At 46.9% G+C, this 25,630-nt stretch overlaps 2 protein-coding genes and 1 long non-coding RNA gene across 6 annotated transcripts; all 3 read left to right on the plus strand.

Annotated features, from left to right (window-relative positions):
* The first annotated feature begins 8 nt into the window (after positions 1-8).
* LOC309355600 lies at positions 9-6,859 on the plus strand. Its single transcript, XR_014162549.1, has 2 exons — positions 9-995; positions 6,498-6,859. It is a non-coding gene; the product is annotated as an uncharacterized lncRNA (long non-coding RNA).
* Positions 6,860-8,593: 1,734 nt separating this feature from the next.
* Positions 8,594-15,544, plus strand: ASB16 (ankyrin repeat and SOCS box containing 16). Of its 3 annotated transcripts, none has more exons than XM_081886372.1 (5): positions 8,594-9,020; positions 10,078-10,345; positions 11,439-11,931; positions 14,197-14,280; positions 14,954-15,544. In XM_081886372.1, the coding sequence occupies exons 1-5, from the start codon at positions 8,705-8,707 to the stop codon at positions 15,137-15,139; spliced, it is 1,347 nt and encodes a 448-aa protein (XP_081742498.1). In that variant the 5' UTR covers positions 8,594-8,704; the 3' UTR covers positions 15,140-15,544. The 3 variants fall into 3 exon arrangements, with proteins under 3 accessions (XP_081742498.1, XP_081742497.1, XP_081742499.1); XM_081886371.1 differs by having other exon boundaries at positions 8,595-9,020; positions 14,167-14,280; XM_081886373.1 differs by lacking the exon at positions 14,197-14,280 and having other exon boundaries at positions 8,595-9,020.
* Positions 15,545-18,465: 2,921 nt separating this feature from the next.
* Positions 18,466-24,614, plus strand: TMUB2 (transmembrane and ubiquitin like domain containing 2). Of its 2 annotated transcripts, none has more exons than XM_081886513.1 (3): positions 18,466-18,599; positions 20,745-21,397; positions 22,809-24,614. In XM_081886513.1, exons 2-3 carry the CDS (start codon positions 20,850-20,852, stop codon positions 23,161-23,163), a joined length of 903 nt encoding a protein of 300 aa, XP_081742639.1. In that variant the 5' UTR covers positions 18,466-18,599; positions 20,745-20,849; the 3' UTR covers positions 23,164-24,614. The 2 variants fall into 2 exon arrangements, with proteins under 2 accessions (XP_081742639.1, XP_081742640.1); XM_081886514.1 differs by lacking the exon at positions 18,466-18,599 and adding an exon at positions 19,040-19,294 and having other exon boundaries at positions 20,749-21,397.
* Positions 24,615-25,630: the final 1,016 nt, after the last annotated feature.

Here is a 25,630-nt window from a genome sequence, read left to right on the forward strand (position 1 = left end):
TCTGTAATTGGACAGAAACTGGAGCCCCAGCAGGAACAGCATTGGACATTAAGCTCCTACTACTTCTAATTTTACTGCAGCCTGCCAGTTGTTTAAAGGCACAGCCTTCCAAGCAACAAGATATCTGGCAGTGCACACCCAGCATCACACCTTATTCCAGACCTACTTCTGCCTGCATGGCGCTTTGCCTGGATGTTCAAACCAGCCAGAACGGTTGTTTAGCACGTTAAGCAGCTGTCGTTCCCTTCTGATTTGAAACACTATCTCTCCTGATGCCTGCTTCAGTACTCTGTCACAAACCATGTCAGGGGCAACATGCGAATAATCTTGTAAATAACCTTGTAAATAATCTTATGCGGATGGAAGCAGTTAGCAAAATGTGTGAAATTGACTTTTGCCGATAGAACCTTATGAAAAAGACGTTTGTGAAAGGAAGGTTTTGAGCGTGTTGTATCTTTTTATTTAATCCTTACCTTTTATTCCTTTGTGATTGACATTTTGATTTACTGTGGGTTTTAAAGGGAGTGTGTGCATAATATATTTTATACATATGAACTTAGTGATCTGGCTCCAGAAAGGCAAGTAACCACCTCTGCCAGGTAGCTCATGCCAATTTGAACTCTGGATGTCGTAGCAGCCATTCCTAGTACTGAGGCACTTATATGCGCACTGGTTACTTCACACAAGCAGGGATGGGAGTCTGTGATCCTCCTGCTGTTGGACTCCACTTCCCATCAGCCCCAGCCCTCTTGGCAAATGGTCATTGATTGGCTAATGGACGGAAGCTCTTGGACTGGAGGACCACAAGCCTCCCATCCCCGCTACCTCTCAATTTTCAGAGTTGGCGCCGTATACCCATTGCATGATTGCACTTCTCTACATATTGAAGTGAGGAGCATCCCCTGTTCATGTAGAGCTGCTTGGATACATACAATCACCTCCATATACTACATGGACAATGTGGGTCTGAGATATCAAAGCTGGATAAACCCAGTGTCAGGGAACTGACATCTAAAGCGCCGGAGGCGCAAAGGCTCACTGAGGGTGAGAGAGCAGTAGCAGCGGAAGAGGGAACCAGTAGAGGGCGAGCAAGAACTCCAAGGGAAAGTGAGTCGGAGGGATGGCTCAGAGACGCTTCAAGCGAAACCAGTGGGGAGGTCTCAGGACCTCCTATAGGGACACCCACACCTCGACGGAAACTGTCACGCCGAGAGGCCAGACGACGTGTTTCCGTTAAGGAGCTTTTATGTTGGAAACGTTTCCGAAAGCAGCCACTTTTGGATTCTACTAGTGATTGACGCAGCCATGCTGGAGGGGCTCCGTCACAGGCAGAGGTTTGAAAGCCTGATCAAACTCTGAGGGACTTGCATTTTACGCACAAGCAGCTCATCGTCCCATCACAGCAATCCGAAAGTCACCGAAAGCCAGCTTGTGCAGGGAGAAGCATCATGAGCAATCCAGCCGGAACCAGGGGAGCAGGAGCAGCTGGAGGAGGTCCAAGCCTGGAAGAAAGGTACAGGGCGTTGGAGATCCAGTTGGCGCTGCAAACGGCGAGGCTTGAGGAGAGGAGGGCTCAGGATGCAGAAAAGGGAAAGGAGAAAACCACCCCGCTCGCCAGAAAGGTGCCAGGATTGGTGCAGAAATTCGGGGGGGATCACAGGAACTATCATGCCTTTAGAACAGAGATGCAATACGCTCTAAACTTGCAGTTTGATGACTTCCCCGATGAGGAATCGCGAGTGGCGTATGTGATTGGCCATCTCGAATCCGGGGCGAAAGATTGGGTTAGACCCCTGATGGCAGCGAATAATGAGATCTTAAAGGACACGAGGAAGTTTTTTCGTGCCATGGACCTGATGTTTTCCAGCGATATTGAGCAGGGGGTGGTGCGAAGGCAGTTAATGGCTTGCCAGCAAGGAAGCAGATCTGTCCGTGAGTACTGGACTGAATTTACCATGTTGATTCACAAATTGGGGTGGGACCTATCGGCGGAGCCCATCCAAATGCTTTTCGAAGAGGGGCTTTCTTCAACCGTCAAAGATGAGCTTTCCCGGGGCCCCAGGGCGGAGTCTATGGACCAGTTAACCAAATCTGCGCTGGCCATAGGAGCGCGCCAGGAGGCGAGGGCTATGGAAAAGCGGGAAGGGAAAGGAGACCGTTGGAGGGAGTTCCGCATTCCAGACATTCCAGAGCCACCTTTCCCGCCGGCAGAGCCGATGGAAGTTGGAACAGCGCGGGCGCGCGCAGTTTCAAATCCCAGTGAAGGGCGGAAAAAGGAGGGAAAGAGCGCCAAGAGATGTTATCTCTGCCAACAGCCAGGGCACTTTGCCAGAGTTTGCCCACAAAGAAAGGAATGGCAAGGGATGGCAGGAGCTGTTGGGGGAAAGGAAGAGGAAGGCAAGGAGCAAGTAAAAGCCAACGCCTGGCTGCCACCGTTGGGGCACAGCAGCCAGGCCAAAGAGCAATGAAAGTGCCCATGCCAGAACCCCCCAGACCCGCTTTAGTGATAGAGGTGTTACTAGAACTGCCAAACGGACACCCACTAAAGGTCAAGGCGCTTTTGGATTCAGGCAGCTCCTGTAATTTCATGAGTAAGGAGTTTGCAGCTGAGCACCAGATGCAGACTATCCCTTTAAGTAACCCCTTGCAGGTGACTACGATTGACGGCAGAGAGCTGTTGGGGGGAGAAGTTAGCCAACAGACTGTCCCGATGATAATGAGAGTGGCAAGGCACACCGAACAGATAGCGTTTAATGTGGCCATCCTGGGAGGAGCGCCCATCATTTTGGGGATGAGCTGGCTGGCGCTACACGATCCGCTAGTGGGCTGGCATCAGAGGGTGGTCTCCTTTGGGTCAGCGCATTGCCTAGAACACTGCAAGGAGGGGAAGGTTTCGGGAGGAGACAGAGTCACCCTAGCGGGGATGGAAGTGATGGACAAAGGGAAGGTGCCCCCGCAATACGCAGATCTGAGCAACGTATTCAGCGAAAGGGAAGCAGACAAACTGCCACCGCATAGACCCTTTGACTGTCAAATCAACCTACTCCCAGGGGCCCAACTCCCAGTAGGCAAGCTGTACGCCATGTCAGACAGGGAGATGCAGGAGCTGAGGGAGTTCATTGACAAAAACTTGAAGCGAGGTTTCATCAGAGAGTCCCGAGCGGTGGGGGGCAGCCCAGTGTTCTTTGTGGACAAAAAGAACACAGACAAACTGAGACTGGTGTGTGACTTCAGGGCCCTCAATGCAGTGTCGGAGCCCCTGGCTTTCCCTATGCCCCGAATTGATGACATTTTGACCAGAGTAAGGAAGGGAAAGATTTTTACAAAACTGGACCTGCGGGGGGCGTACAATCTGATACGCATAAGGAAGGGAGATGAATGGAAGACCACCATGTTTACCCCGTTGGGAGCCTTTGAATACCTCGTTATGCCCTTCGGTCTACAAGGGGGCTCCGCGTGTTTTCAAGCTTTTATAAACCACGTTCTGGGACCTTTGCTCTACAAGAATTGTGTGGCCTTTTTAAACGACGTGTTGGTGTATTCGGAAAATGAGGAACAGCATGTGAGGGACGTTCAAGAAGTGTTGGGCAGGCTGCAAGCCAACCAGCTGTGGGTGAAACTGGAGAAGTGCCAGTTTCATACCAAGGAGGTGGAATTCCTGGGGTACCGCTTGTCAGACAAGGGATTGGCCATGGATCCAGGCAAGGTCCAAGCGGTACTGGAATGGAAGACACCGAAGACCAAGAAGGACGTGCAAAGATTCTTGGGATTTGGGAACTTTTATCGGAAGTTCATCAAGAACTTTGCCCACTTGACGGCGCCCATCACCGACTGTCTCAGCAGCAAGAAGAAATTTGTTTGGACGGCAGAGGCGGATCGAGCCTTTGAAGAACTGAAAAGGGCTTTCGCCTCGGAAGAACAACTTCTGCATGTGGATTTACGAAAACCCATGAGAGTGGAAACAGATGCATCCGACCGGGCGGTAGGGGCGGTCCTTCTTCAACCGGGGAGGAGTGCGTCGGAGTGGAGACCGTGTGCCTTCTTCTCGCGGAAGCTGAATAAGTCCGAGAGGAATTACACGGTGTATGACAGGGAACTACTTGCCATTCACGAAGCATTCCGGAGGTGGAGACATTTATTAATTGGGGCACAACACAAGGTGCAAGTGTGCACCGACCACAAAAATTTAGAGTATTGGAGAACAGCTCGAGTGCTCAACCAACGACAAGTGAGATGGGCACAGGAATTCTCCAAATTTAACTTTGAGATTTGTTATGTGCCAGGCCCAGAAAACGTCAGGGCGGACGCGCTCTCACGCAAACCAGAATATTGGGAAGGGGAGGGGGTGATCGAAGAGAGACATGTCATCCCGGAGGACCGCTGGGTGTGTGGGGGGGCGATGGTGGGGCAACGAGAACTGGTGGAGGAAACAGAAAATGATGAATATGCCCAGGATAAGCTCAGAGGTCTCAGGGGGGAGGGCGAGAGCCCCGGAGGTTTTGAGGAAAGAAATGGGGCATTGTATTACAAAGGGGCACTGTATATACCCGAAGGTGAATTGAGGGGGAGAGTACTCAAGCAGTTGCATGATAGCCCCACGGCGGGACATTTTGGGCAACACAAGACCATGTGGTTGGTTACCAGGGAATTTTGGTGGCCTAAGGTGAGGGAAGATGTAAGGGAGTATGTAAGAGGGTGTGACCAATGTCAGCGAGCCAAAGGGGAAAGAAGGGCGCCGGCAGGGTTATTAGAACCTTTACCCACACCAGAACGGCCTTGGGAAGCGATATCAATAGATTTTATGACGGATCTGCCAAGGTCCAAGGGGAAAACAGCCATCATGGTAGTAGTAGACCTGTTAACTAAGATGTGCCACTTTGTAGCATGCTCACATGCAGTCACAGCGGAAGAAACGGCGAAGTTGTTTGTGGAACATATCTTTAGGTTGCACGGGGCTCCCTCGAGGGTGATCTCAGATCGAGGCAAACAATTTACTTCCAGGTTCTGGAGGAAGCTCATGAGCTTGTTACTGGTGGAAGTCAATTTTTCAACTGCCCGGCACCCTGAAACCAACGGGCAGGCGGAAAGGGCAAATGGCATTCTTCAACAATATCTTAGGTGTTATGTCAATGACAGAGAGAACGATTGGGTCGAAAAGTTGGCGTTGGCAGAATTTGCCTACAATAATGCGGAGAATGTGTCCACAGGGATGAGTCCCTTTTTGGCTAATTACGGGTGTCACCCCAGGGCATTTCCAGGGGAAGGAGGGGAGAGATGGAGCGTCCCAGCGGCTGAACATTTTGTAGAAGAGATGGAAGCCATCCATCAGCAGCTCCAGCTCAACTTAGAAAGGGCTAAGGCACAATATAAGAAGCAGGCAGACAAGAACAGAAGGGAAGGTGAAACCATAAGGGTGGGGGATCAAGTGTGGTTGTCAACCCAAGGGTTGCCGTTCAAAGGGGGTTGTAAGAAACTGAGGCCCAGAAGATTGGGACCCTTTGAGGTGATTCAGCAGGTCAACCCGGTAGCTTTCAAACTCCGATTACCCAATCACATGAAATTGCACCCAGTGTTCCACAGGTCGTTACTGTCACCATACAGGGGAGGAGGTGAAGGGGAGCACGTCAGGGGACCAGCCTTGGAAGAGAGGGAACGCCGCAACCATGTAGCGGAAATCCTCGATTCCAGGTGGAAGGGAAATCAGGTGGAGTATTTAGTGGCGTGGGAAGGGGAACCGGAGTCAGAAAACACCTGGGTAAGTGCGCAGGAAGTCAATGACGAGGTTTTAACAGAAACGTTCCATCAAAGGTTCCCGAGGAAACCTCAGCCGATAGCAAGGTTTAGGAGGGAGTATTTCGGCACCACCGATGAGGAAGAGGAAATGGAAGGGTTCGCGGAGTCGGAGTTGGAAGAGGGAGTGGACTCTGATGACGAAGAGTACCTAGAGAGTAGGAACAGCAACAAGTGGAAGGAAGTGTTCGCGACGTCGGAAGATGAGGGAGGTTCTTTCAAGGGTTTTACCTCCTCACCGCCAGTAGGAGAGGAGACGGGAGGGGGTGAAGGGGGCCCTGGAGGGGAGGTGGATGTCAGGGAACTGACATCTAAAGCGCCGGAGGCGCAAAGGCTCACTGAGGGTGAGAGAGCAGTAGCAGCGGAAGAGGGAACCAGTAGAGGGCGAGCAAGAACTCCAAGGGAAAGTGAGTCGGAGGGATGGCTCAGAGACGCTTCAAGCGAAACCAGTGGGGAGGTCTCAGGACCTCCTATAGGGACACCCACACCTCGACGGAAACTGTCACGCCGAGAGGCCAGACGACGTGTTTCCGTTAAGGAGCTTTTATGTTGGAAACGTTTCCGAAAGCAGCCACTTTCGGATTCTACTAGTGATTGACGCAGCCATGCTGGAGGGGCTCCGTCACAGGCAGAGGTTTGAAAGCCTGATCAAACTCTGAGGGACTTGCATTTTACGCACAAGCAGCTCATCGTCCCATCACACCCAGTTTTCTTGTTTGTCTCCTTGGGTAATTTAGAGCAAAACAGAATGCTGACAATAAACAACCAGAAACAGCAAAAATGGAATGCCTTTTTCTTCTCATAAAATGCTGCAGTCAATGCTGTGGTAGTTTGACCAGTTGCGTCAATGTATGTGATCAAATTTCATAAATTTATTCAAATGACAAAAATTGGTGTGTTGGAACTGGTTGTCCACATGCACTTTTCGGAGATGGTCTTATAAGTGTATAATAAGAAATGTGTGTCATTGCTGCTGTCATCCCCTGCAAGATTAAGTGTTTAAATATGCTTATAGAACTATAATACGGTGGCACGCAGAGAACAACTCACTGTCGGATTGGTTAGAGGGGGAGCCTTGTTTTCAAACAGATATTTCAGTTAATCACAAATAAAAAGAGGAAAATCTCTGTGCATAAAATAACAAGTACAGATCAGAAAATGATACAATGGAAGAAGAAAAAATGTACACTAACTACTGTTTGTGCACAAGCTTCAAGAAAAGCTGACCGAATGTCACCCTATTTATTTTTATTTAAAACACTTAAGATACTGCTAATGATTGTGAATATCAAAAGTGGTGTACAAAAGATAAAAATGGTGCCATGAATAATAAACGTAAAAGAATACAGCAAAGTGGTTTCTAACTGCTACATCGAAGGCTTTGGTAAACAGGAACATCTTTAGCCAAATGCCAGAAAGAAAGCAGGCGGCAACCATCTCTGACTCTTGGCAAGTCTCCTGGGGACAGGACATTGTCCTCTTTGTGCTCATGTTGGTACCCAGCCAACTCAAACTGGGATAAGGTTTGCAAATCATTAGACCAGTGTTATGGGGCAAGTTCTAGCATTCAAATGCCATATGCTCAGCTGCCCCCATTATACACATCAGAATTGTCATAGGTTGGTGGTAGAGGTTCCAAATAGGCCAGTGCTGGATTTAGGGTGGTGAGGGCAATTCCCACACACGGTGCTGAGCCGAAGGGGGCGCAAAATTGAGAAGATCCATAATTCAGAAGATCTGTTTGGGGGACCAAATTATCAAAGACTGCCTCTGAATTGGCAAGCAGACAGACACTTAAAATCAGGATAGGGAGCTTGTGGCCCTCCAGATTCTAACCAGCATCAGCTAACATAACCAATGGTTAGAGGTGGGAGTTTTAAACAATAAAAGCTGGATTGCACAGCTAAAGGAAGCAACAAGGAATGAGCCGTAATGGATGGGCAATGAAATTCAGTGAAGTGGCAACATTACTTTCCCATGATATAAGCAGAAGGCAGGTGGCAATTTGTAAAACAAATCCTTGATAGCTGACTTGTCATGTCTTTGGCAGCATCTACATTACACATTTAAAGCAGTATCATACCACTTTAAACAGCTGTAAAAAGGTAAAGGACCCCTGACAGTTAAGTCCAGTCGCGAATGACTCTAGGGTTGCGGCCATCATCTCGCTTTACTGGCCGAGGGAGCCGGCATTTGTCCGCAGGCAGTTTTTCTGGGTCATGTGGCCAGCATGACTAAGCTGCTTCTGGCGAAACCAGAGCAGCGCACGGAAATGCCGTTTACCTTCCCGCCGGAGTGGTACCTATTTATCTACTTGCACTTTTGATGTGCTTTCGAACTGCTAGGTTGGCAGGAGCAGGGACCAAGGAACGGGAGCTCACCCCATTGCAGGGATTCGAACCACCAACCTTCTGATCGGCAAGCCCCAGGCTCAGCGGTTTCAAACACAGATGGTAGAATCCCCCTTTCCAGTATGTGCTCTGAATTCCCCCCTCCCATATTAATATTTATTTTTCAGACAGCAGACTTTGCTTACAAGATAACTTGGGGGGCTAGGGAGGTAGGCTTAAATACTTAAAACTTGGTGATTGCTATCCTCATTTTGTTCCTTTATCACTGTACTCTTCTCAGCTTTCCTCTACGGATCCACCAACAAGTTAATTGCACGGAGATCCAGAAAGGAAAATTGACACTGCAGAGAGACTGAGAGTATTTTTGCTGTCATGATGACTATTCCTTTCTATTTATAGACACAGCAAAGCTTGGGTGTTTGTCCAATAAACAGATGTGCCCATTGGTGACACCGCGTCATAACCATACCTTTTAAAATTGAAGCTGGGAGCAGCTTACAGGTGGGGGTAGATGAATTAGGCCTCTGTGGAGAAACTTTGGCTGCCTTTTCTTCTGTGGAAGAATGTCGAAGGAAACTTTCACGTTCACTTCTTCCACCCTTCGCTCCCTGCGTCTGCAGCAAGAAATGCTGGAATGGGAAGACCGGCGGAGGGCTGCGTCTCGCCAGTCTGTGAGTCGGAGGTTCCAGCCTAGTTTTGGGAGCCTCTCTGCACTCCCCAAACTTGCCCGACGCCCACAGTATTGTCGGGATCCTGCTGTTCACAATGCCCTGTACACAGGAGACCTTCCAAGAGTCCGGAGCATTTTTAAGGATGAATCTACTGCCAACTTGATTGTGGAGACCCTCAGTGAGGAGCTGGTGTGGTCTGCCGAAATGGGTAAGAAGGGGTTGTCCATAGTGGAAAGAAGATCACTTGGATTGGTCACTCGCCTTTTAGATTTTGACTCAGTTCTGTGGGGGTGGGAGACTTTTCGAGGCTTGGGTTATGGCAGGACGACAAGCTGGAGCACAGGAATTTTGGTCCCACTGGGGAAAGATTCAGCATTGCAGGGTCTGTTTTTAGGATTTATTTTTAGCTTAGAAGGGTGTGGGGAGAGAATTTAGAAAAAGAACATGATAGAGGCATATGAAAAGAATAATCTGCATGCACTCACTGCCCTGAAAACAGTTTCACTGCCCTTTAAATGCCCAGTAATTTTTTAAAAAAATAGGAAAAGTGATATCCAGAAATTTAGTTGTAATCACAAAAATGTGGCCACTTCAGTAAAAGTGGTTAGTTTGGAATCCCCTTATGAAAAGTGGTATTCTTTGTAAACAGAGCCTTCTGTCACATTGCTTTTATTGCAACATAGGTATTTTGACATGGAACCAGTAGCAACTTCGGCAGAAAATGTTTGCTATTTTCTCTCTGCCGTCAACAAGTTGCAACACTTTTAAGAGCAATAGCCTTGAACTTCCTCAGACTTCCTCAGAGGCCCACGTTAATCCACAACCTGCAACACATTGCCCAGATTTAAGTAGTTTCAGGGCAAACAGCAGTATTATTTCATCCTCACTCGCATGCATGGAATTTCTGATCACTAATGGTTATCCTGGCTAATGCTTAAATTCAAGAGCTGGTCTACCATGAGGCTATTGCTTTGGGAAAGCTCCACAGCAGAGAACGATGGAGAAAGTCGCACTGTGCAGTTTGTTCCCATCACCAGACAATCGTGGAATTCTGTGCTTCTAAATATTTATTAAGATATTTGTTTTGCTCACTGGTTATCATGGCTGATAGTTCTATCGTCAGATTTTGTGGCAGCCTAATTATGCGCTGTGGGAAGGATTTTCTGTTTGTTTGCCCTGAACCTATTGCAAATCCATTTAAATGGCGGTGTTAACCTGCCGCTTCTCAGTTTCTGATCCTTCTGCCCAATAATCGTCTTCTGCAGGGCTGTGGGTGCTGACCCCCCAGAAGAAGCACACTTCTCCATTGTGCATCACAGCGGCCAGAGGCTACCAGGACTGTGTGAAACACCTGCTCCTGCAAGGGGCCGAGGTTGATGCTGTCGTTGGTGGGAAAGCCGCCATTCACGAAAGCTGTGCCAACCACCGCGCAGAGTGCACCCGCCTGCTCCTGAGCTACAGTGCAAACCCCAACCTTCTTTCGGAGGACGGACTGGCCCCTCTGCATCTCTGCACCACTCAGGAGTCTTTGCCGTATGTCTGGGAAATTGGGAAGGGGTGTGTGTTTGTGGATTGAAGTGTTGCAGCAATAAGGCGACAGCAGAATAGCGGCAAAGTAATTAGCCAAATAGGACTAACGATTAGCCTCTATGAAACTAACAATTAGCCTTCCTGGTGGACTTGGCAGGGGGCTCCTTAATTCAATTGCAAAAGTGCCTTTCTCCCATGCTAAATTAAATGTAGATTGTACTACCTCAATACGTTATGCAAAGCATGGTGTTAAATATTACAATCCGTGGGCAATTCAGATTCTGAAGCAAGAACCACCGAGTTTAATCTTGTTTCGCATAATTGCTTTTGTTTAGTCCTGCTAGTCATGGGGGTGGAGAACATCTTTGCAGGGCAGTGGAACCCCAATCACTGGCACCCTTCTCCAGCTGAGCTTCCTGAGAAAACTGCATTCTACTGTGAATGAAAAGTGTCCAGTTGAGCCGGGGTGAATGTAGCCAATGAACACACCAGGGTGGAAAGCCATGGCAGAAGGCACAGATTAGGTTAATACCCAACTCTCCACAACTCTGAAGAGTGCACAACACATATTTATACAGTCCCGGTACATTGTTACACGTGAAGGACGCGTGATCATGTGCTTCAACAGAATACCTTGCATTCAGTCTTCCTGTTGGTCTTGGAGTTCGATTCCCAGAGTCTTGTCACTCTCCCAGACATTATTGACACTACCAGGAAATTTCCAACCACAAGGTCTGTTGCAAGTGGACAACTTGACTTTTGCTTCTAAAAGCACCTTGTGGACAGCTAAATGGGTGATGCTAAGGAGGCCATATCGTTTGCAAGCATATCTAAGGGGGGGGGGGGAGAGAAGCCATTGTTATGGACACACTTAGGCCAAAAGGGTCTCTCTAGCCCCTTCACTTCCAGCTGCAGGGCCATGTCCTATATGGGTCCTGATTCTTTTAACACAAAAAACAACAACAACAGAGTAGCAGAAGACTGTGTTCACTGCTGCTTCCCCAGATAAATATTGTGCAAAATTCCTGCACCCACCCATGGGTTGGATCGTGTGATGGTTGCCAAATTCCCCACAGCTACTCCTTGTGCTTTCCAGATGTGCCCAGCTGCTCCTGGAGTACGGAGCTCTGGTGAACCAGAATACAAGAGACCACCGTGCTTCCCCATTGCACGTGGCTGCAAAACACGGCCTGGACGACCACGCGAAGCTCTACCTCTGCTATGGGGCACAGGTTGCCCACAGGAACCGAGAGGGAGAGACAGCCCTCAACGCGGCCTGCGCCAGTGCAGACAGGCCTGAGGAGGCTGGCCGCTACTACCGGGTGGTGAAGCGTCTGCTGGAAGGTGGGGCCGACGTCCGGATAGCTGGCCGGAAGAACCATACGCCCCTGCACAATGCCTGCAGCAACTGCCACATCCGCATTGTGGAGCTTCTGCTGCAGCACGGGGCACAGGTCAACGTTAGAAACTGCGCTGGCTACACACCTGTGGATTGTGCCCTGCAAGCAGTGGAAGATTACCTGGAGGGGCAACCTGAGAGGCTTATAGCCACCTTGCTCGACCATGGTGCTGCTTCTATCAATCCCAAGGTAAGGGGCGCCACCTCTATAAGCTGCTGGCTGACCTTGGTATTGGGGAACCTTTTTGTACACTCAACCCAATAGGAGGAGAAAGCAGGGCTGGCCACACCATTAGGCAGCTTTGGGGTAGCAAAGAGGTGCTGGAGGGCAGAGTTGTTTGTAGGGTGTGGTCTGTCCTGCGCCCCTTAAGCTACCTTGTTGTCCTCTTGTATTTTTTTATTTATATCCCGCCCTCCCCAGCCGAAGCCGGGCTCAGGGCGGCTAACAACAATAAAATAAATAATAATAAAATAAAATACAACATTCTAAAATCATTTCATTATAAAATTAATTCAAATCAAATTGATGGCAACCATTGGGCTAGAGTTCTGTGAAGATTGCCAGAGGAAGGAGTCAGGCTGTGCCCTGGCCAAAGGCCTGGTGGAACAGCTCTGTCTTGCAGGCCCTGAGGAAAGATGTCAAGTCCCGCAGAGCCCTAGTCTCTTGTGACAGAGCGTTCCACCAGATTAGAGCCGCGGCCGAGAAAGCCCTGGCTCTAGTTGAGGCCCGCCTAACTTCTCTGTGGCCTGGGACCTTCAAGATGTTTTTGTTAGAAGACCGTAAGTTCCTCTGTGGGACATACCAGGAAAGGCGGTCCTGTAGGTATGATGGAGGACACTCTCTCCTACTGTCAGTACAGTAGTAAATTTAACCTACCATTCAGTATGTGGAAAACAAAGCCCTTGGTTAGGCAGCAACATGGTTTGGGTTGGTCCTTAGGCAGTGGGGGAGAACATTTGTCTGTGGCAGCCTTGGCCAACCTGGTACCCTCCAGATGTTCTGGGCTACAGCTCCGTAAGTCATGTCTGTAAATAGAAGGAAAGGAATGATATGAGAGAATCAAGGTTTGGTGGGGCCTGGAGATGGAAGAAGGGGTCCCTGGGAGTAGGAGTGGAACCAGGGGCTGTGCAGGAGTCTGATGTCCCACTTCCTGGTTATTGGAAGTCATGCTCTGCAACCCCCACTTGTCTTTTTTCCTGAAATTTCCACCAGGTTTTGCCAGCATGTTCCTAAACAGTTTCCCACAGCCATATGTATTCTAAACATTTCTTTTAAAAATGTGTACTACAAGATACCCAGGATTACATATACTGTGCTTAATTATTTTACTGAGCCCTTGAAATCTTGGTCTCTGATATATGCACCCTCTTGGTCTTTTGGATTTCATCCTTTCAAGTTTATAAGAGCTAGAATGTATCTCTCTTCTCCCTTCCTTTGCCAATAATAATAATAATAATAATAATAATAATAATAATAATAAAAATAAAAAATTTTATTTATATCCCGCCCTCCCCAGCCGAAGCCGGGCTCAGGGCGGCTAACAACAATCAAACTATCAAACTATCAGATATTCACACATTCTAAAAATATTTCATTATAAAAATCAATTAAAATCGAATTAGGTAAAGGTAAAGGTACCCCTGCCCGTACGGGCCAGTCTTGACAGACTCTGGGGTTGTGCGCCCATCTCACTTAAGAGGCCAGGGGCCAGCGCTGTCCGGAGACACTTCCGGGTCACTTGGCCAGCGTGACATCGCTGCTCTGGCGAGCCAGAGCCGCACACGGAAACGCCGTTTACCTTCCCGCTGGTAAGCGGTCCCTATTTATCTACTTGCACCCGGAGGTGCTTTCGAACTGCTAGGTTGGCAGGCGCTGGGACCGAGCAGCGGGAGCGCACCCCGCAGCAGGGATTCGAACCGCCGACCTTTCGATCAGCAAGTCCTAGGCACTGAGGCTTTAACCCACAGCGCCACCTGTGTCAAATTAATGGCAACTAATTAAGCAAGATTCTGTGCAGGTTGCCATAGGAAATTCCTTGGAAAATTCCTTGGAAATACTCAGAAGTCCTAACTGGAATCTTTCTGTTGTCTTTTCTTTTTCTTTCTTATTACTGAATTAAATTTATTTTTAGGCACTGTGATAATACAGGAGTTCTGGCTGAAGACTTCCAAGGGATGTAGCATAGGAGATTGCTCTGATTTTATCTGTGCGGGATTGATAATTATATTATTTTATGTACCTTGCTTAAAGCAAGTTTTTCCATTAAGCAGTTTATATATATATTTCTAAATAAATAACTGAATCTTCTTTTCTTTCCAGTATGCTCACACATGTGTTCTCTCTCTCTCTCTCTCTCTCTCTCTCTCTCTCTCTCTCTCTCTCTCTCTCTCTCTCTCTCTCTCCCCTTGGTAATTTTGCCTTCAGATGCTAAAATTTTGTGCCTTGTCACCTCAGGCTATGGAAGTTGTTCTAAATTCCTATGACCGGATCCCACCCTGTGATTCTTGGGTGGATTCTGTGCCTCTTGAAGTGTGGCAGGTAAATTCCTCCAATCGAATGTAATGCAACACAAAAACAAACACATATACACACACTTATGCAATCACAAGGCTTGCTGTTTTGTCCTGCAAAATCTATTTATCTACTTGCACTGGCGTGCTTTTGAACTGCTAGGTAGTCAGGAGCTGGGACAGAGAAACAGGGGCTCACCCCGTATGCCCTATAGGATAATATGATTTTGTATGGCATGCCTGCCTGGTTGCTTCTGCTACTACAGAGACAGGGAACCTGTGGCCCTCCAGATATTGCAGTTCCTATTGGCATCAGCCAAGGCTCAGGTAGAAGAATGAGAGGATTATGTTTGTGGTGGTCAGTGGAGGCTGATGTGTCTTAAGACTCAGAAGGCGGAGAGGCCAACACAGAGTGGACCCAGGGCTAATAATAGGCAGAGCCAACTAATTCTAGGTTTGTGCTTATCCTCTTCGCTGCTGACTTCTATAGTGACAACACCAAGACTAAGGAGGAGGGAGTTGTCTGCCAGGACCACTTCCCTAGGCTGGTTGTAAGCAAAAAGGCAGGCTGGTGGGAAGTGCCTGAGGGCAGACTGCAGTTGGTGGGGGAGTACCCAATTCACCTCCATGGACCAGCCTGGTGCTGTGGTGTGTGTGTGTGCGTTCAATGCCTCATTTTACTTTTCTTTGCATTTTGACAGGCGCATCAGGTGTTCTACGATTCAGCCATCTGCCTGGTGAATCAGCCCCGCCCTCTGCAACATCTGGCCCGTTGTGCTGTGCGGAAGCAGCTGGGGCCGCAATGCCATCAGGGCATTGCTCAGTTGAAATTGCCATCTTCTCTGCAAGACTACCTGCATCTCCCACTGGAGGGCTATCTCCAGTGATGAGGAATGTATACACTGGCCTCAAGAAGATAGAAGTCAAAAATTCAGAATGACATACTTATTTTTCCAAGTGGCCATTTCTCCAGATTTAAGAGGCTGCTCATTAAGTACAATTAATAAGGTTGTGGTGAAATGTAAAATTGTCTGGGAATGGTATATTCAGCAGCCATCTGCTCTCTCATCTTGAAGTGGTCAAGGATCACTCTAGAACCTGGGGCCTGCATGAGCACTTGGGCACCTGACACTTTAAATCTAAATTATTTTAATTATATTTTAATACATTTATATTTATGTTTAGGTCTGAAAATGACTGACAATTGCCCCACGATGTACTGTTAGGCCCCTTCACCATATAATCTTTGACTGCACTAATACTGATTAGTAGTAAACTGATTATTTCCTTTATTTAGCTTGTGTGTGCTTTTATCTGTTTTCTCTTATCAAAATGTTAGTCAAAGATGCCCTTTGAACCTAGCAGTGTAACAAAATCTCTTGCTGCAATGTTCCAGCTCCTGCCCGCAACACCATGTCGTAGACATCATCGTTATTAACCTGCCTATCTATTTATATAACCTGCCTCTTTTAATCAACTATTTTGTATTAAAATATATTAAAGGCAGCTATCACAGCAAACTTTTAAACAATAAAAAATACGGGGGGGGGGAATACTGAATGACAATGCAATCAAAAACAGAATAAAAATAAGAGAAGAGCCCATTTCAAAAGACAGTGCCACATAATACCCTGCTGGAAAAGCTCACCAGAAGGCGGGGGGCCACTAGGGGCGCATTGGAAGATGGCCGACAATAACATCTCTCCGACCCACACAAGGTAATTATGAGGCTGTTATGGGAGTATGCAGCCTCCCTTGCCCCCCAAGGGAATGGGGGGCACTGCCCTTGCCTGCTGTGCCCATATACCACCCCCGAACTCAAGGGGGTGGGGGCACTAGGCAGAAAGCCCTTGTGTGGATTTTGGCTCTCCTGGACGCTGTCTCTGATCGTGCCACTAGCTGCAGCAACTTGATAATAAACAATTAGGAAGAAGCAAATGCACATATTTCAAGTGAAGAATGGGGAGTAAAGACTGCTAATTGAAGGGACCTCTGTGAAAGAAGAGCGGCGGGTTGGATCAACAGGAATATATCATAAGAAGACACATCAAGGCACGGTATGTCGGCAGCAGGACTGGCTGGGGGGGGACTTTTTTCTCTTTCTTCTATGTGATTAACCAGTAATCCCCCCACAAGTCAGAAACGTCGCTTAAATGACCTAAGCTGGATGATTTAAGACTGTGTGAAAATGAACTCTAACCAAAAGCATGTTTTAAGGAGATCGAGGAAAGTGCAAGAGCTTTTGGGATGACGCAGTAAAAAATAGCGTCTCCATTTTGGCAAGTTCTGTTGAAAGATTTACAACTCGGGAGGAGGAATGGACTTATTTTCATACTGCGGGCGAACCTCCTCAGAGGACTAAAGAAGGCGTCAGATTTGTGAAGATTAATAATGGAAAGAGCGCTTTTATTTATGGAAGCGATGATATATGGAAACCATCTCGATATGGTTCTTGGACGAACGAAAAAATTCACACAGGACTACAATTGGTTTTTACCTGCTTATGGAGATTATTAGAAGAGGTCACAAAGAGAAAGGAAAAATATATGAAAATAACAAGATGAGATGTGGGAAACAGCAAGATAGGACTGGATAGAATTATGGACATTATTTGGACAGATTTGTGGACATTAACGCAGCAGCAAGAAGATGATTGGATCCCCTTCGGAACTTGAAATATGGGTACCCCCAACAAAAATTTAAAATTCGGCTTTGTAATTTGTAATTTATGTGATGTGATTTGATTTGATTGGTTGGTTAATAAAAATTATTTATATATAAAAAAAGGAAAAGCTCACCAGAAGGCAGCCAGCTGTGAGACACATGTGCCCTTCCTTGGGCAAAGTCTTTTATTGAATACAATGAAAAGGGGATATATTGCTTCTGTAGCAGATGGAAGATACCTTGCTCTGGATACCAATATGACTTCGCTCAGTGGCTTAATGCAGATGTTAAGCATTGAGGTGCAAAATGGAGCCATGTGGAACGCCATAACATAACTCCTGGAGGATTGTTGCCATCAACAATAGAAGTGGCCATCAACCTAGAAAGGGAACTGTTGCAACATGGTCTAGTGTGCATACCCCCTGCCACTATGCCCTAATATTCATTCCAGGACGGGGGTTCCCAATTAGCTAAGTACTGCAGACCCCGTTTTTCAAAAGCCAAGCCATGGACCCCCTACTTTTGAAAATTTTGATATATCTATGGTGGTTTTTGTTATGCAAATGGTGCCACAAACTGGTGTGTGTGGTGTTACGTGCACCTCTCGAGGTCCATGGATCCCCAACTGTGAACCACTAGGATAGTAGGACTGATAATATCTAAGACTGACAAAAGTTTTAGGAGAGTTAACAGAGCTGAACTCCCCTTGTCTATCTCTGTCTCCATCAGGGCAACCAAAGATGTTTCAGTACCAAACTGAGACCAAAAACCAGACTGAAATGCAAGCCCCCCCCCAACGGCCATCATCTAAAAATGCCTGGAGTTGCAGCAACAAATTCCCATGAACAGGGTGGCCTACCATCAAAAGGAGAATTTGCATATGCTTACATATATATGTATATATACACATTTAGAAATAATTACTGTAAGTTAAATAAATATACCTTAATTCTTGCTATTGTCAGAAGAGTATAACCTCACTGTGTAATTTCAGAAATGTAGGAAACCTAACTTCAGAGTTAATACAGAAACTTATCTTTCACGATTTGTGAGTTTTTATGTGGAATAGGACCAGGGCGTGTTAGAAGCGGACAGTGTTACAAGTGGGCCCTAACAGCTGCTTTTGTGTTGGGGGGGGGACACAAATTTTAAAACGTTCTGATAACGTTTCGGAAACCTCCCCCTACTAATAAAGTTCCTCTATTATCCTCTTACGCGTGGAGGCTGGGCAGGGAAGCTGGTGGACTGCGCCCAGCAAAGAGTGACCTGAAACAGCCTTGCAGTGCGATCTCTTAACATTGCAGTTAAAAACCCCGATTTCTCCGATTTTCCTCCTTGGGTGGAAAGTTGTGGGGGTGGGCACGATAAAAATACTCGGACATGCGCATATATATCAATTTATATAGTTCTGTCTGTTGTGTTCACTAAAAAACGAAAGGCACCCCCTCTCGCGCTTTTGGCCAAAAACAACATTTTATAGCTGGATAGTAATGTATATAAAATGATAAATGTACGCAATACACCTTGGACGCGAAATATATACGTCACCCATTCCCTTCCACAGCCGCTGCTATGGCAACCGCGGCCTTCCATCCTGGCAACCTCGCGCGCCTCGAAGTGACGTAGGCAGCGGGCGTTAGTGACGTAACCGTTTCCTCTGGGGAAGAAAGGGCTCTCGGGCAGGTGAGTGACAGGTTCCCGGCGGGCCCCCCGCTTGACGCTCCGGGGCCGAGACCCCTGTGAAGCGGGCCCTTCCGCTTCTCCCCCCCGGGAAGTCCCTCGGCGCCTCCCGGTTGCGAGCGCTGCCCGCTCCCCGCTCTGCTGCTACTGCCCTTTCGGCCGGACCGCCTTCCCCTCGGCGCCTCTCCGCCCTTGCCTTCTCTTTCCTGCCCGCGGAAATGTCGGAACTTTCCGCCCCTCTTTCGGGCAGCGTCTCCTCTGCCCCGGCACCTTTTCTTTTCGTTTGCACGCTGCTTTTTGGCCCCGCTTCCTCCTCGCCCTGCCTCCTTTCTGTCACCTCGCGCGGCCCTGAAGCTGCTTCCCTTTGCACTGGCGAGGCTCCGCGTCCCTTCCCCCAAGCAAACCGCCCCCCCCCGCCTAGTGGGCTGTTTGTTTTGTTTTTAACTTTGGGAAGCAAAGCTCATGGAGAAGCCTAAGAGGGAGAACGGAATGGAGAAGGAAATCTTGCGGGGGGGGGGGAGGGCATCGGGCAGGGGCAATGTCCATAGAAGTTAATACCCGGGAGACGGATCTTGCTGAAACTTGGGACCGGATCAAAGGTGATGGGGAACATCAGAGCAAGGCTAAAAGACAGGAGTTGAGGACAGGCTCCTTGAAGGCTTCGTAGAAGGGAGAAGCCGGAACCCAGCAAAAGGCAGGTTGAGGCACTTGGGCAAAACAGGAGAGCTCTCAGCTAGCATACACTTCCTTGGGGGCCAAGGAGAACATGGAAATCACCTGTGCTATATCGTGCAAATAGGAGGACTACATGGAGTGCATATGTCATTAAGTGCTTATGTCATGCCAAGTTGTTGGTTCCTTGCTCCCTCCCTTATCAATGGAAACTTAATGTGCCCCAGTTTTTTGTTTACTGTGGCTACTTCCCCAGCAGACCATCAAAGCCAATGGCAGGAAGCTAATTCTTGCCTGTCACATGTATTTTTTCCATCATTGGATAAGGGGGTGGTCTGGGTCAATCTTAAAAATCCTAGTGAGATAGAGGGGAGTATATCTCTCCCACCCCCCGCCCCTTTTAACGTCAACTGGACAAGAGGAAATTAAATATATTTTTCTGGCATGGAGATAAGTAGTGGGAATTCCTTCACTTGCTTAGTTTCTGTACATTGGGTTGCTATTATAAGGTCAGTAGCAAAGCTGAGACTGAGGAAAGCATACTCAGTCATAGCTGTCTCTTTTCCCCAAGTAATCTGCTTTCTTCACCGTATTGACATTTTAAGACGTTATAGATCAAAAGTACTGCCTTGAATTGGGCTGAAAATCTATTGAAAACCAGTACAACCAGCACAGAGCAAAGTAATGTACTTCTGTGAACTAATCTTCCCCAGGCGCTTCCATGAAGACATAGTTTTGCGTCACAAACTGGTTCTGCAAATGGAAACTTCTCTTAAACTGGAGGCAGTTTTATTTTTTAATATTGGACAGGGAGGCTAGCAGGCAAGAGGATGTGAAGGTCTTAGGTTACAATCTAGTGGGATAACGAAGGCTTCAGCCTACAAGTTTTGGCTTCTATAACAAATCTTAGATCTAAATCCCGCTTGGTAAGTAAGAAACAAATAAACCTAGTCCCTATAAGTATGTCCTTACGTCATATAAATTTTGGCTGCTTGATATCTTACTCCTGATAACATGTACCAAGCTGGTAAATTAAAAAAAGATTTGTTGGAATACAAAGAAACATGGGTCTCTAGAAATCTGATGATTTGTCGGAAAGATAGTGTGCATCAGCGTGCAATGTTAACTGCTCTGTTTTCTAGATCCTCTTTCTCACTAAGTATATATCATCAATCCATCTTTGTACAGATTGTAAAGTATTTTCTACATTGTCTTGTTTATTCTTGCAACACCCTTTCATTCCCATTTTACCACTGGAGAACCGAGGCTGAGATAGCAACTTGCCCAGGGCTCCTTGAGGTCATGACTGAGGTAGCGGCTAAATCTCACGGGACTAGGTTGAGAACTATGAATTGTGCCTCTCTGACTTTGATGCCTATTTTATGTAACATTCAGAGAAACAGGAAAACTGAAAACAGCAGGTAAAACCAGGTGTAAAAACCACTGTCTCTCTTTCTCCTTAATTAAAAACTGCAGTGAGACATGGGACTGAAATCCTAATCAGATGCCATCTGAATTTCCCTCTGCTGTCAAGGCCAGAACTGCCATCCTTGTTGCTCCCCTGTTCTCTAAAGCTAAGAGATGGAGCCCCTTGAAGTGACCATCATTGAAGGTGTGGGGGATGAAGTCACTGTTGTGGCTGGCGTTGTGGTCCTTATCATGGCCTTGGTCCTGGCCTGGCTTTCCACATATGTGGCGGATGGTGGCAGCCATCTTCTGGGAACGGTTGTGGCTACTGGAGATTCAGCAGTGATCCACTTGAGCCCCATCGAACGCTACGTGGGGAACTCGGTGTCAGAACAGTCGGAGCCCCAAGGTGCTGCAGAAGGGGCTGAAGAGAAGGCAGAGGAGGGTCCTGCTTCCGATGCAGGTCCTGCAGTTGAGCAAGGAGACAGCAGTAGTAGCTCAGATGCTACCTTAGACCGTCTGTTGGACATTCAGGGCCTGTCCCAAAGGACCTTTTCTATTGCTGCTGATTCCCAAGAGAACCAGAGAGTTCCACAAGCTGTGCCTATCATGGAGGAGAGTGAACCAAACCCAGGATTTATCAAGGTGCGCCTCAAATTCCTCAATGACACAGAGGAGGTGGCCATTGTGAAGCCAGAAGACACCATTGGCATCCTCAAGAGGTGAGTGGTGTTGAATATGAATAAAATATGCACAAGTCCAAAGTGTTGCGTCCACATATTAACAGTGAGTAATGTGCAACCTGGTTTTTTTTGCAGTTAAAGCAAGTAAGTAAAATGGTTTGTCTCATATGTTGTCAACAATACTAAACAACTGAAAGCCAAAAGAAATACTTGCACAAGTACATCATCTATACATGTGTTCAAACCATTGATAAGAAAAGGTTTGATAAACAGGATGCAACATCTCAAAATCTTTAGTCACTGATCATTAAAATGTGCATTAAAAAAACCTTTAGCACAAGTTACAAGAAAGAAGATTCCAACTAAACATCAGGAATAGCTTTCTGACGTAAAAGCTCTCTGACAGTGGAACGGACTCCCTCGGGAGGTTGTGGATTCTCCTTCATGGCGGGGTTTTAAACAGAGATCATATGGCCATCTGTCATGAATGCTTTAGTTCAGATTCCTGGGTCCCTTCCATCTCTACAATTCTATGATTCTACTGTAATCTGGATGACACAATACAATGAGAAAGAATAATGTAGAGGATCATGCAGGTAAATGCTCTCTTGGATACTTATGGCTGACATTTTTTTGTATACTTTCTTCAGTATTGTGAAATAAGTTTTAGTTTTGCACATAAAGAAGTTCTGTCCAAAGGAGACTAGTGGAGGGTGGTTCTGGCATACTGATTATAAGGAACCATTGCATTATATGCAGCTGTGAGCAGCGCTAGCAGACAAACCCTATTCATTTTGAGTGTCATGAAGCATGTTGTACAGCAGTCTGCTGAGCTGAATCATTCACCTGACCTTTAAAAAACAGCACTACACATTTGAGGGTGGGGTGGGAGATGAACAAAAAATATTTCCAAAGAGTGGGAAAGCTTCAAAGAAAGCTTTGCAGGTGGGTGGGTAGGTAAATAGCAAGAGCTGCGTGTAGTTTATTAGCCTACAAAGTGGTTGGGGTGTAGGTTTATTCCTCTTAAAACTTTGAGACCTCCAAGTGCACTCACAGCAGTGCAAGACTTCTGTGCACCGACTACCAGCCCAGCAGCACTTCTTGGAATACCCTTGGGGTGATGTGAGCCATGGGCGCTCCAGGAAGTGCTGCCAGGCTACTAGGATCCAGCATGCAGAAATTTCCCCCCTTGTTTCATGTACCCCACCACCTTCCACATCCCCTATGAGAACTGCTACTTGTGAACACATTTATTTATAGGGTAGTGAGGTGTGTTGTTGATTATTTTAAAGCGGCCTTACCCCACAACATCATGCCCTGCAGGTATTTTGTACTACAGCTCTCCTCAGTCTCCACCAGAACACGCATTTAAAAGCAGTCCCATCAGCATTCCCTCCCTCCCCCTCTCTCTTTGGCCTAGATGTTCATTTCCTTGTTTTTCTCTCCAAAGCAAGTACTTCCCAGGCCGGGAGAATCAGATGAAGTTTATCTACCAGGGCCAGCTTCTCCAGGACCAGGCACGGACTCTTCACTCTCTCAACATCCTGGACAATTGCGTGATCCACTGTCATCTTTCTCAGACTGCTACCTCCGCCATGCCTGACCCAGTGGTTGCACCATCGGAAGCTGGCGGTATCACTTTGAGCATGGGCAACCTGATGATTCCCGTTTTTGTGGTGATGCTGGCGGTCATCTGGTATTTCCGTATCAACTACCGGCAGTTATTCACAGCCCCGGCCACCATTTCCTTGGTTGGGGCGACTGTCTTTTTTAGTTTCCTTGTTTTCGGGATGTATGGACGATGAGCAGCCATGGGGAAGGAGGGAGTGGCTTTAGCTGCCAAATCTTGAGTGCTCTCTGTTTCGTACTTCCACTCATTCATACCCCGTGAGGGACATATAAAGCTCTTATCCAGAATTCTCCGCTGATGGAGGTTAGAGCTCCACAAAACCTTTGAGTTGAAAAATTGTACTTAATTTCTACATTTTCTATCGCTACAGCATTTGGGTATCTTTGAAGAGTGATGCTAGAAGAGGGGAACGAGACAAGTATAGAAGAGAGCAGGGCCACAGGTGTTTGCTCTGATCTCCCCCTACTCTCAGGATAGAATCCTTTCAGCTGTCAGAAGCATTGCCTTGCTGTCGTTCGGCTTCTACGCCTCAAAGAGAGATTTGGCTGCCACGTTCTCCTCCACAGCTACTAGGACTTGGAACTTGGTGATGATTATCGTAGAGAACCCGTTTGTACTGAAGTACAGTTCCTGTCCCTTGTGCTCTTAAGACTTCTGAGCCCCGCAATAGAGGAAACGGGCTCTCCACCTAAGCATTTGCCTGTTTAGTTTGCTGCTGCTGCTGCTTTGGAAAGCATGAATGGAATGATCTTTGGGCTCATGCTTCTCTCCATTTCACTGCCACTAATTACATGGTAGTTACACAGTGATGCACTGTGAACTAGTGAGACACCTGCCTTCTCCCCTCCCACCTTTCCAAGATACATGCACCTTGAACTATGTTCTGAAGACACCTGCCCACTTCTTACTGTACGGACTCCATTGAGATGCTCCCACTACCCCTGTGCTGTAGAAAAGAAGAGCCCTCTCCAAAGAGGGCCATTTGCATGTGCACACTCTGCAAGGATTATGATCCAGAATGCCATTAGTAACCAAGACGCTTGCATGGTTTGCCTCTTAACTGTCTACAGGAAGAATATTGGCAGCACTTGGGGGTTAACCAGGTTGACTTACAAGTATTGAAACCACATGTCTCTCCTTGGAATTCATGGTCATTGGCTGAGAGGGCTTCAAATAGAAGACAGGCAAGCTGAATTTCCCTTGTCTTCTGTGTCAGAGGTGATGATTTGACATCGAAGACATAAAAGAGCAGGACTGGTAAATGTAATCACTACACCCCTCTCTGCTAGGTTGTAGGCGACTTCTCTTTGAGCTTGCTAAAGTATTTTAAATCCCACAACTTGTCTCTTAAGTGGAGAGAGTTGGGGGAGTTAATTAAATTTCAGGCCTCATGGTTGCTAACCTAAGTTGGAACTGAATAACCAACTTCAGATATCTCCAATGGTAATTATCAGTGCCAAGTAATTTCCCACTCCTCCTCAAAATCAATCTCTAGTATTTGTACCACTGATCTAGCTTTTAAAATCAAGGCATTTATTAAAAGTTGTCAGAAATCATTCTTTTAAGTTAAACCTGCGCTTGACATCCACTGTGTGAAATGTATTATAAAAATCCATGCAGATTTTATGTCGTGTTTTCTTCTGTGGAGTTTGTTCAAATCTGCTTTAAGAGGAAGGAAAATAAGGAAGGAAAATAAAAGCAGGCATCTGAGTAACTACCTGTGACAATTAAGCATCGTCTCTAAATGACTAGGCAGGGAAGCTTTTTGTAAATTGGGGGAGATTGGACTCTTCCCCCCCAGTCTTTGGTGTGCTACATATATATGTCCAGTTATTTACTTGTTTAAAAGGTCTTTTGCTGGAGCTGGGAAGTTTCCATACCCAGATTTTATATACTCTTCATATACAGGCTTTTCACACCACCAAATTCGGAACAGCTTTGCTACATGATCTACACCAGGCATGTCCAACTCCCAAGAGACTGCTATCTACTCCCACTATAAAAAAATGGCATTAACTTTGGATTAACCAAAGTTGTTGAGCATTTTTTTTTGGGGGGGGGGAGGCTTCAGCAAAGTTGTTTTGTTTTTGGGGGATCGGGATCGACCAGGGACACCCCACAATTGATCAATAGATTGTGATTGACCTGTTCGATGTACATCCCTGATCTACAGTCTAAAACAGGGGTGCCTAACTTGTGGTTCTCTACCTGTTTGCTTCCTATCAGTCCCAGCTAGCATGGCCAGCACTCAGAGATGATGGGAGTAATCTTGCAACACTCAACCAGAACTAGCCTTACAGCAAGATTGTGTGCTCTATGTAGACTCCAAATTTTGTTTCAAGAAAAGCTAAACATTCTGGGAGTTGGACAGCACTCTGAGTTAGCAAATACATGCTTGCTCCTGTGATTTACTCTAGCTTTTGAGAGGGAGCAGGAGCTTTGTAGCACTCATCTCTTCCCCAACCCTGCAAACTTTTGCTCTGTAGCTTCTTGAAATTTCACAATGTGCTTATGCCTGCCTTTTGACAATTAGATTATTTTAGACTCACACACTCACACTCAAGACATTTCAGGTGCTGTCCAAAATTGCATTTTTGTAAATGCAAAAAGCCCTCTGGTTTCAACAGAAGATCTGATTCAAC

The sequence above is a fragment of the Podarcis melisellensis genome (genome assembly GCF_964234715.1).
Source record: "Podarcis melisellensis genome assembly, chromosome: 13".
Lineage (NCBI taxonomy): Eukaryota > Metazoa > Chordata > Lepidosauria > Squamata > Lacertidae > Podarcis > Podarcis melisellensis.

Excerpts from the sequence above, each read along its gene's own strand:
- TMUB2 (XM_081886513.1), top strand. The coding sequence starts at position 20,850 with ATGGAGCCCCTTGAAGTGACCATCATTGAAGGTGTGGGGGATGAAGTC. Across the intron at positions 21,398-22,808 it reads ACCATTGGCATCCTCAAGAG|CAAGTACTTCCCAGGCCGGG; the intron begins GTGAGTGGTGTT and ends TTCTCTCCAAAG.
- ASB16 (XM_081886371.1), top strand. The coding sequence starts at position 8,705 with ATGTCGAAGGAAACTTTCACGTTCACTTCTTCCACCCTTCGCTCCCTG. Across the intron at positions 10,346-11,438 it reads ACCACTCAGGAGTCTTTGCC|ATGTGCCCAGCTGCTCCTGG; the intron begins GTATGTCTGGGA and ends TGTGCTTTCCAG. Across the intron at positions 14,281-14,953 it reads TGCCTCTTGAAGTGTGGCAG|GCGCATCAGGTGTTCTACGA; the intron begins GTAAATTCCTCC and ends GCATTTTGACAG.